The 10,975-nt window shown below is 37.7% G+C and overlaps 1 protein-coding gene across 1 annotated transcript in view; it reads right to left on the minus strand.

Annotated features, from left to right (window-relative positions):
• LOC103152373 (integrin alpha-M-like) overlaps window positions 1–10,541 on the minus strand; it is a 38,645-nt gene extending 28,104 nt beyond the window's left edge. The window contains exons 1-12 of the mRNA XM_016661039.1: window positions 10,366–10,541; window positions 8,133–8,235; window positions 7,942–8,045; window positions 7,208–7,278; window positions 6,988–7,102; window positions 6,735–6,862; window positions 6,342–6,484; window positions 5,107–5,257; window positions 4,531–4,681; window positions 4,195–4,268; window positions 3,970–4,093; window positions 3,611–3,747 (exon numbers count right to left, since the gene is read on the minus strand). Coding sequence (XP_016516525.1) covers window positions 3,611–3,747; window positions 3,970–4,093; window positions 4,195–4,268; window positions 4,531–4,681; window positions 5,107–5,257; window positions 6,342–6,484; window positions 6,735–6,862; window positions 6,988–7,102; window positions 7,208–7,278; window positions 7,942–8,045; window positions 8,133–8,235; window positions 10,366–10,402 — 1,338 coding nt within the window. The 5' untranslated portion in view covers window positions 10,403–10,541. The remainder of the gene's footprint in view (window positions 1–3,610; window positions 3,748–3,969; window positions 4,094–4,194; window positions 4,269–4,530; window positions 4,682–5,106; window positions 5,258–6,341; window positions 6,485–6,734; window positions 6,863–6,987; window positions 7,103–7,207; window positions 7,279–7,941; window positions 8,046–8,132; window positions 8,236–10,365) is intronic.
• Between the last annotated feature and the right edge of the window lie 434 nt (window positions 10,542–10,975).

The following is a 10,975-nucleotide window of genomic DNA, read 5'->3' on the forward strand; positions in this document are numbered from 1 at the left end:
GCACCATGTATTGTGCTGAGGAATTTCTGATACACTTCTCAAACTAGATACCATCATTGTCTGGAGTATGTCAAAATACATCTTCCAGGAAGCTAAACTTGTCTGTCGAACATACTATGACTAAGAATGTTAGAAAATTAGTTTGAAGGTGACTTCATAACTATGGAGGACCAAAACCGACATAATAAGAAATAAAAGCATAAATATTTATTTTGTTTTTCCTTTTCCTTACACATGAGTTTCCATCAAGTAATGTATATATTTTCTTTTTCATTTCCCCTAAACATGCATTTTTGTCAAGAAAAGTAAATATTTTTTGTCCTTTTTTTGCTTCTCCCTTTTCTGCTTGCTCTTTCTCTGCTGCATGGTTATGTTAATGAGGAGAGCTGCCTTCTATGTCCAGCTCCTCTACTATTGGTCAATAGAGCTTTGGAACCAGCGTCACTGCGTCAGACATTGTGGGGCATTTACAGCTTGCGCAGTCGCTCAGTGCCATCTTTCCAGGCCACAGACCAAAACAAACTTTATCCTGGTGGTTTTATTGTGTTACCAATTGCTGTGAAGTTAGTTTCGAGTTGGATATTGGATATTCCAATATCCGCCAAGCAAGCAGCATATTTAGCTCAAGGTTGATCCGATTCATGAACACTAATTTCGGCCAGCCATTCTCCAGTTCCCTTCTCAAGCGCTCTGAGGTTCACTTCGCTTAAGGACTGTCAACAAATTTCCAAACCAAACAGTAACTAACTTCACTGGTAGAACAACTGTTACTCATCTACACATACTGTAGTAGTATGTGCAGATGAGGTACACTCATTTTTATTTGATTTGACCCTTTTTATTCCCTGCCGATACACAGCTCTACATTACCATGTCACCAGGTGACTCTGAACCCCTCCAGTCACTGAATAGATGCTTAAAACAGATAAATGTGCCAAAATTTACTGTAGCTGAAATAAAACTGAAGTTATTATTTTTGGACCTTTATGCTCTGTCCTTCAAAGGAGGAGGACACTCTTTCTCTGTCTCCCTGCCCTCCCTATCTTCCCTGCTCAGCGTCTGTGTCCTGTGTTTTAGAGTCTTTTTTTTTTTAATAGCTTCTGAAGTTGCAAATTATGGATCTGGTCAGCTGGTCTCTCAAGGCAATTGTTAAAATTTTTTCCACTGGGAAACCGGGTAAAGGGGAACCCTCGTGTCCTGATGGGACATTCTTTGCTGGATATACGATGGATTCTACATGGAAGTGGAAGACCATGTGTCTGACAATGCTGTCAGTCGAGGATGTTGAAGATGTGTACATGATTGGATTCATGATAACAGGTTTTCTGCTTATTGGAGTTGGCTGCTGATACCTGGATTATTAGAAATTTCGGAAGATACCGGCGGCCATTTTGGCCACTTCAAGGCTGCCAGGTACGGTTGATGGGATCTGCAGAGCGATGAAGACTCAGACTGAGATAATACGGGAGCTGAACTGACTAGACTGGGTGCGATCCTAGAGCAGGACCGTGGCCGAGCAGCGGATCTCGGACTCAGAATGGATATGATGTGACCTTGGAGAACGTTGTTCGCTCGGATCAGGCGGGAGACCCTAAATTTGGCTGTTTGGATTTGCCACTGAGAAGCACCAACGAGACTTTCAAGGAAGGCATTAAATTTATGTCAGCCTTACCTAAACAAATTTTTGCTATCAGAATCTGGCTCCCTGGGCTGGTCTTGGCTGGCCAGCTATCCTCCCCTGGTTGTTATGTCTGAAGAAGGCTCTGTTCTGCTGCCTTCCCCTCCCTGGAACATCTGTGACCCTGAACTGATACGCTTGTGTGTGAACCTGACATCATATTCACAGACAATCACTGACAAATCACGTGCTTCAGTTAGGCTTCATGGTCTGACACATACATAACTCACATGAGACCCATATGCACGTCACACCTCCTCGTACCTGGCTTGTTTTGTTTATATGTGTTCATATATTATTTAACATTAAAGTTATTTAAAATATTGAATATGACTTGACATTTAAATAGAGGGTAGTGTGTCTAATGGATAAGCATGAATTACCACGTTTTGGTATCGGTTGGTCGCAAGGCAAGGCATTTATTAACATTTGTTTGACAGGAGTGTTTGGTTTCGAAATTTGTTGACAGTCCCTAAGTGAAGTGAACTTAGGGACTGAGGAGGGAGCTGGAGAACAGCTGGCCGAAATTAGCGTTCATAAATCGGATCAGCCTTGAGCTAACCACCGCTTGCTCAGCGGATATTGGAATAATCAATCAATCAACCACTTTATTTTGGTAAGTTTTCCACATTAAACACATATGTATCCAATATCCAACTCGAAACTAACTTCACTGCAGTAAAACCACCGGGATAAGGTTTGTTTTGGTCTGTGGCCTGCAAAGACGGCACCGAGCGACTGCGTGAGACCTAAACGCCCCACAACATCTGACGCAGTGACGTTGGTTCCAAAGCTCTATTGACCAATAGTAGAGGAGCTGGACATAGAAGGCAGCTCTCCTCATTAACATAACGATGTAGCAGAAAAAGAACAAGCAGAAATACAGTGAGCAGAAATAAAGCAAGCAGAAAAGGGAGAAGCAAAAAAAAGACAAAATATTTACTTTTCTTGACAAAAATGCATGTTTTGGGGAAATGAAAAAGAAAAGATTTATTTATGCTTTTATTTCTTTTTGAAATATATATTTATTGTCGGGATTTAGGTTTTTCTGAGTTCTCTGTATGTTTAGTTTAGGTTTCTTTGTCTTATTTTGATCCTGTTCCTGTGAGTCCTGTCTTCCCTGATGATTGCTCCCAGCTGTGTCTAGTTCCCTGATTACCCTCCTTATGTATTTAACCCCACCTGTTGTCTCTGTCCTTTGTTGAGTCCTCGTCAATGTTACATCCATTGTCCGTCGTAAGTCTTTTGTCATTTGTCTGCACCCCATCACAGTTGAACTGTTAAGTCCTGTGTTGGTTGCTCGTGTATTCAGTCTTCAGTTTTTTCAGTTGCTACCGGTAATTAGCTGTGTGCTATAGTCTCTGCCGTGCTGCCTGTATTGGACTGTTTGAGCTCTCTTTATTAAATCATCTTCATCATCACCATAACCTCGGTCTCAGCGTTAATCCTCACCACCTCTCAAACCACCACTTCATGACATTTATGCTTTTATTTCTTATGTTGGTTTTGGTCCTCCATACAGGACAACATAACCTTAATGTTGAAAGCTTCTTAGGTTCTGAAACTTAGATTGGAAATATCTAGCTTATAAATTTTATTTAGGAGTAATCACAGTAATGGGGGAATAGTGTTCAGCAACAAGGCCATCAAGCTTCATGAAATGCTGGCCCTACAAATTCCTATCAGTACCCAAGAATATCAACATGTTTTTTTTTTCTATTAAATACAAAGGAAATGTATCTGAGCCACTGAATTTGGAAAAAGTAAGAAAGTAATCTCATTATTTTGGTGTTTATCAAACAGAAATAATTTCGGTTTTCCTTGCTGTCCTAAAACAAGAATAGATTGCCCTAATTTAATGCCAGACACAGATGAAAATGAGTTATGTCTTCTTTTGAGTACATGTAAATGTCTGGTTTTATCTGTACCTACCTGTCGTTCAAAGGGTCTGATTTGATCTCTCGGTTGTTCTTTGAAAACTGTCATAACAACTCCTTTGTGTTCATTTCTTGGAGCACCAAGAATTGTCAGAGGACCACCGTTGGTTGTAGCAACAGCCATGGAATAACCTGGAGTTTAAAGGTTAAATAATCAGAGACATCAGGGAAAATAGTTTTTGTAACATTAAACATTTTGGACAGTTATGTTGTTTAACAAACTGAAATACCTACATGTGGCTTTTTAATAGACTAATATAGCAGCTTTCTGGGTCAATAGTTTATCTTTGTTAAATCAAACTGAAATTGTGCAGGTAAAAAGGCTTAGAAATCAGATTTCTGATCTATTCTTACCAAGGTAACTGTTAGGCTCAATGAACAATGGCTCAAATGAGACTGGTTTTAAATCAGCCCCAAGTTGGTATTTCTTGTAGCCTCCTTTCCACTGGTTAGCACCAACCATAGTCATCTGAATATACTGTAATGCAAAAACAAAGAGAGCAGTTTATTTCAAATATGGGTTGTTTTTAACGCCGTAACACCATAGCACTCTGAAAATTTCACTTTGGTATTGTTTACCCCAGACACATAAGCTGTTCTGAAGCCTTCTTGAGACATTTCTTGTTTCAGCGTCTGTCCAGTCCCTTGAGATCCTGTGCAAAACAAAAAAAGATATTAGGTTTCTGAATTCATTAGAGAACTCAGAAACCTGAGATGTTTTGTAGGTTTTTGAGTTTTTGTTTCTGCAAAGTACAAAAGTAAAATTTCTAACTATATATTTGTTATATTATTGTGATTTGTTAAAAGCCACAGTTATGAAATAAAATGTGATATCAAAAGTGAACAGTTGTTTGTAAAACTATACATTTCATGCTGAAAAGTGAACAGTTGTTTGTAAAACTATACATTTTTTACCTTCAATGGGAAAAATTTTGGCCTGCAAATTGTTCCGTATTCTGTCAAGAGCATCAAAGCTTCCCACTTCAAACACAAAATCATCAGCAGGTTTAGATGCAATTGTTTTGAGCTCTTCTTTTGCTTCATCAGTTGTGAATGCGTCCCCCACCTAGAGGTGTAAATACAATGCGGGTAAAACATTATATTGCAGTAGTTCTTTTTAAAACGGTAGTCACAATTGTCTTCATCTAAATTTTCTCTTAGTCCATGTTTTTGTGTCAAAAAAAAAAGTCGGAAAAATATACCTCTTTTTCTGACTTTTTAGCACAGTACAATAATTTGTTTTAAAAACTTTAAAAGTTTGGATTATATGTGAGAATTTATATCAAGATCTTGAGAGGAAAAGAAAGAAACTGTGTCTTTTAGATTTATGCTTTTGACAGATTCACCTTACAAATGAGGATGTAACAATGCAGTAAGTATCAAAGCTAATAAAGGTTTTTGCGGTATGAAAATTTAGTGTATCTAGTTTTAACACACAAAAGACATAAATATTTACAAGAAATTGGAAAAGAAGTAATAGATGCAACTTACGCCAATAACAAATCGAGCTATTTTCTTTTTATCAGCTAATTGTGTTGCTGTTGGTAATTGTTCGGGATCATTTGACTGTCCATCTGTAATCACTATCAAAATCCTTTTCACATTTGACCTGGAACCCTTTTGTGGTGAGAAGACATCCTCCCTACCAAACGAAGAAGAAAAAAAATTAATTATATATATATATATACCGATCACTGATTACTGATTTCGACATTTAATGACATTTCATTTTCATTTAGTTTTAATTAATATTCAACAAGCTGAATGGTTAATCCACATTGTGTCATCTGGCTGATTACAGTTACCTCTTTCTCTGCAGTGACAAAGTTTTGAAAGGCACTATTTCGCCAATTTAAGTGATCAGAAGTTAGCAAGACTCTGAATGCTACCTCATCCTGCAAACACTCCCTTCAGTGGAAAAATAATCTCACAGCAATGGTTCAGATTCACCAGATGCATTCCAAAGTCATTTGTCCATAACTTTTTACCACGTGGCCCCATCAGCTCTCAGATAGCGCCCAGATGAGAGATGATATTCTGAAGGAAAGTTTTCTTCTTATGAAGGGGTCATACAGGAACGATCGCTTCCTGGAGCGGTGGTCTGTTTTGAGGTTTTAAATTTGACCCATTTGTTAACGTTTCCCTGTAACTTATGTAACACGCCAGTTCAACGCTATGAAGCTTACCATAAGTTAGAAGATGGGTATCCTCCTCTGCAAAGAGAAGGTCTGAACCGAATGAGATAACTATTAATGTTCATTTAATATTGGGAAGTGTGGCCAACTTGTTCACTTCTTCCGCCACCATTGCTTAAACTACAGGCAGACTACAAAACACTGCAGAAAATCAACATCATCATTCTCAACTTCTCCTTCTGTTTGCTGATTGGCCCAGTAGATGTTCTTCTGGAGAAAATCCAAGTAAATGGCAGAAAGTCCAGATTGTGTTGTAAGCGAGATTTGAATTGAGCCGAAAAGCACAGGAAGGCAATGGGCAGGCTAGGGTCAATCTAGAATCTCTCTTGAGTTACATCAATAATTATATTAACTTGCGGGTGAAAAACATGAGCTGCTAAATAAATGTTTGCTTTCTTTAAACAGAAAAAGTGGTATTCTATCATGACTTTTGAAAATTATTTTTAACTTTTCATTTGTTAATTTAAGCTTTCTGTATAATACACTTGAAATAATGTAGTATGTAATACATTGACAAGCCACAATACTTACACAACATTTTTAATGGCTTCAGCTGTAAATGTTTGTCCAGTTAATTGACGGATCTTGTCAATCTGTGATTTCCAGTTGGAATAGCTAAAAGTATTAAAGTCATATTCTATTCGTGGATCACTGGAAAACTGGGTTATGGCAAACTGTAAAAAAAACAAAAACATGGTTATTAAATTAAAACTCCCTTCAATAAAAAAGAACTAGAGTACAATAAAAACAGCAAATAAATTAAACAAGATGTACACTTTAAAAAAACTTTTTTGATGAAGAAGTTATGATAATTTTTTTCATTCCCATTTGCCTTACTGGATCATTTTTGTGGGCCTCCCAGCTATGCCCAGCAGCAGACACATTTACTAAAACAATAGACCAAATTACCAATGAGAGACTCACCTGTGTATCTCTTCCCAGGAATGTTTCGATAAGCTTTTTCACAAAGTCTTTCATTGTGTTGAAATCTTCAGTAGATACGCTGCCTGATCCATCCAGCAGAAATGCAATGTCAGCTTGGCTTCGACACTCTGAAAAGAAATCAGAGATCCAGACCGGTTTCCTGACCGTTATACAAATGTGCTAATGAGAAAGTTAATATCCAGTTTACAGAGGGAGTGACATAATTATGATGGAACAAGCTCACTGTGCCTACCTTCAGTCGCAGACGGATAAGACTTTCCAATCGTATCATATTGATCGATCTCATAGCACAAACCATTAGACATGGTGATAGTTGTGCAGTCTCTGGGAATAGTTGGACCACATACCTGAAAAAGGTGTCAATAATATAACAAATTCATATTTGATGGTCACTTTAACTTTATGTTTTCATCCATTATCTATTCATTATTTTCTGCAGCTCATCCTCTCACCATTGTGTTTTGTGTTGACGGATCATTCGCCATCGCCAAACCAAGAGACATGTTGACAGCAACTATTTGCTCTGTAAAAACAATCACTTGTGGTGACAACTTTTCTAAGCTATCACCGATTTTACCTGGTTCCCATATAATAAATACCATACTATTGCAGCATTTCACTTTGTTTTCATCTAAAAACCCTCACAACTGATGATAGACAAGACAAATTAACATAATAGTAAAAAATTGCTTTAAGTCAACAATTTTTAATATAGACACAAATACTAATTGCTCCACTGGCAATGTGTTACAAGACCTTTTTCCAGTTTTAAGTGAAACAAACATCTGCTGGTTGTACCGTTTGTGGCTGTATTTAAGATTGATTAACTTAAAGCAAGCTTATTAGTCATATTTTGAGAAGTTACTTCTAAGCTATTTTTGTGTTAGTTCAAGTGTACTAAAATATTTGAACTCAAAACTAGACAAAAAATTTTGGTAAGATTGTGTGTTTTTGCCTTGTTGAAAATATTTAGATCACAATATGGAGTATCTAAGTTTGAAGGAGGAAATACTTTTTATAGGACTGCATGTTTGACATTGCTCAGTATTTAGTGTGAAATATTTTCTTGGAGCTCCTGGTGCAACCAACATCTGGTCATGAGATCAACTTTTAAAATTTGTAAGTTTAAATATTTTTTATTGTGAAATTTGTGCACACCTAAAATCAGGAGTAAAATTATTCCTACCTAGAGCAAGAATTTTGCTACATCTCTTCTCTCTTGGGTTGCACCGATATATCCGTCCCCTTTTATTCCCTTCATACTCCAGTAGTGGGGCGCTGACAAGCACACTGAGAGAAACACAGAAAACAATATTTGGAAACCATTTTATAAACATTATACAAAACAAAGTTTTTAAAAATTTAATCAAGACTCACTCTGATTGTCTTTGCACCACCTGGTAGCCAAAACTTTCATCACCTTCACTCAAAGTTGTCCAAGACCCAGAATCAACATTAAAGCCGACTGCAGCTTTTAGCACTGAGGAAAAAAAGAAGAAAACAATTCCCTGAATTTCTTTAATACAGAGCCATGAGCGGGTTTATCATTTGTTTGTTATTCACGTTTTCTGTTTTAATGACTGTGTACAGTACCATTTCGGTGAAGATTACGGGAGAGAGCTGACATATTCAGCAATGTCTGTGTTTAACCTCTAGGGAGCACTAAATACCAAAGTCTTAGGTTGGGAATCTTCTTCCACAAACCCTTTTAGCTTCATCCATCCATTTTCTTACAGCCTTATCTCATTGGGTTCTGGTTCTGCCAACGAGCGACAGGCGGGGTCACCCTGGACAGGTGGCCAGGCTGTCACAGGGCAACCCAGAGATAGCCAGGACAAACAACCATGTACGCACGCACCCAAGGAGAATTTTAGGGAACCCAATTAACCTGACAGCCATGTTTTTGGACTGTGGTAGGAAGCCGGAGTACCTGGAAAGAACCCACGCATGCACAGAGAGAACATGCAAACTCCATGCAGAAAGACCCCAGGCTGGGAATCGAACCCAGGATCTTCTAGTTGCAAGGCAACTGCACCACTGTGCAGCCACCTTTTAGCTGGATATTTCTTTAAATGAATAATGTCACACGAGGTAAGATTTTGACATTATGGTTCACCACTCAGGGTGGTGTGACTTTGGGGGCAGCAAACAAGGAAATAGTAAATGTGAAAAAATTATATCAGGTTATTTTTCTGTTGCTTATTTTCAATGTCCATTCAATTGTAGAATGTATGAGATATGAATATTGATTCATTTACAGATGGCAAATTAAGCAAAAAATGTAGTATGGATTCCATGTATATAGGAATTATGTTCATTCACAAATTTCTACTGTTCATCCATTAATTCAAACCCTGGGGGGTGGGGGGTTGAATTAAACTTCTTTTGTGGTAAACCTCTGCAGATATCTGGATGTTAACATTCTGGTTTGTTCATTGTTTCAAAGTGAGAGTCATTTATTGAACCTTATTCATCAGGTGTGGAGAGTTTCTTGAATTTAGTTATTTCTTACTAGAAGCTTCCTGTTTTATTTTGGTTTTTTTGGTCCTTTCTGTTCTGTATTTTCTTTACTTCCTGTTTTCCTACTATTTCCGCATTTCCCAGTCTCCTGTTGGTTTTGAGTCTTATATCCAGGTGTGTTTTAATCCTGTGGTGCTGATTAGTTTCTTGTTTGTTCAGTTCCTGTTTTACAGTTCATTTTCTGACAGCTCCCATTTGTTTCTCAGATAAATCATGTTCCACTCGTCAGTTCTCACTAATTTAATGTTAGTGAGAACTGGAACCTTCGGTTCGTAGTCACAGCTGGATGCTTAGTCAGCTAGTCTGCCCCATGTAACTCATTGTCTTCCCTCCATTTTCCCTCCAGTTTGTTCACAAGCCAGGAACGTTTCATAATAAGTTTTTGCACCTTGAATGTTGTTTTTCTATGCTTCCTTTTGGTTTTTGTCGACATATAAATTTTTGCTTGATGTGGATGTTACTCAGGAGATAGGCACCAGCACCCCTCCCGACCCCACTGAGGGACAAGGGTGTTCAGAAAATGGATGGATGTTACTCAACCACCACCTGTAAGACTGTGGCAGTAAGGATGCAATAAATCATGTTTTGAAATATTTTTACAGAAAAGCTGCACTTGAAAGTGTTGATCTTAAAAGTTCAGATTAGTTTGTTTTCCAACAGGTTTCACCTGATAACATTATCCACAAATATATGTAATGACAAGTTTTCATATTTTATTGATGGTCAATCACTAAATATAAGTGAAGCAAAGTACAATGCACGTAGAAAACGTCTCTTGTGGCCAGAGTAAGGACTGTAAGAAGTTCAGTATCTAAAGAATAAAATGCCTCTGCTTTTTTCTACGTAAGACATAAGAAACTGTATTTACTTTACATTTAATCTTATAGATGATATACATAGGGGATTTTAAACATAGATCTTGTGCTTAGTTCTATTATTTATGACTTTGTTGAGTAACATTCAAGAAGTAATGGATAAAACAAGAGCTTATTTTATTGTCTGCAGCTACCATCAAGTAATCACACCTAATAAAGTCGTTACATTGGGACAAGACATCTGAATGAAATAAAGATACACAATTGTTCCTTACCTGAACAGAAAAGTGCCAGAGTAATTATCCAGTCCATTGTGCTTCTGGCATGGAGAGCCAACTAAAAGTGTGATATCCTCTCTGTGAACCAGTTTCAGCAGGAAATGGTGGCAGGGAGCGTCACTTTACCCCCTAAAAGCGCTGAGGGGTACACTGCAGAAATTTAAGCAGACTCCTCAAAGCAAATAGAGGAAGAGTGACGTAGGAGGAGTTACGACAGGGGCACTTGAAAATCAGATCAGAAGTATTTTAATTTCCTTTTTTTCCGTCTGTTTTCTAAAATTGTAGTGTGAAGTCTTAACAGCTTTAATTAATTAGCTCAGGTTAAACCGATAGCAGGAGGAAACGGGATCAGGGTTTGCTCACCTGTGTTTGGGTTGTTTTAACTATAAATGTAGAAATAATCAGGTTGTGTCCAAATAGGGTATCGTTCTGCCATTTGTCTTTGCGGATTTGGGTTGTTTAGTATTTAGTCTAAAACCTGTGAAGCCACATCCTAAAAAGATGCCAGACAGATCTGCTGTAGTTTTTATCCTGCAATAAAAATAACTTTGCTGCTTAATTTACATCAGTAAATCTGCTATTGATTTCACTAATAACCTCTGATTAC

This window comes from Poecilia formosa, unplaced genomic scaffold, assembly GCF_000485575.1.
Source record: "Poecilia formosa unplaced genomic scaffold, Poecilia_formosa-5.1.2 Scaffold308, whole genome shotgun sequence".
Classification (NCBI taxonomy): Eukaryota; Metazoa; Chordata; class Actinopteri; order Cyprinodontiformes; family Poeciliidae; genus Poecilia; species Poecilia formosa.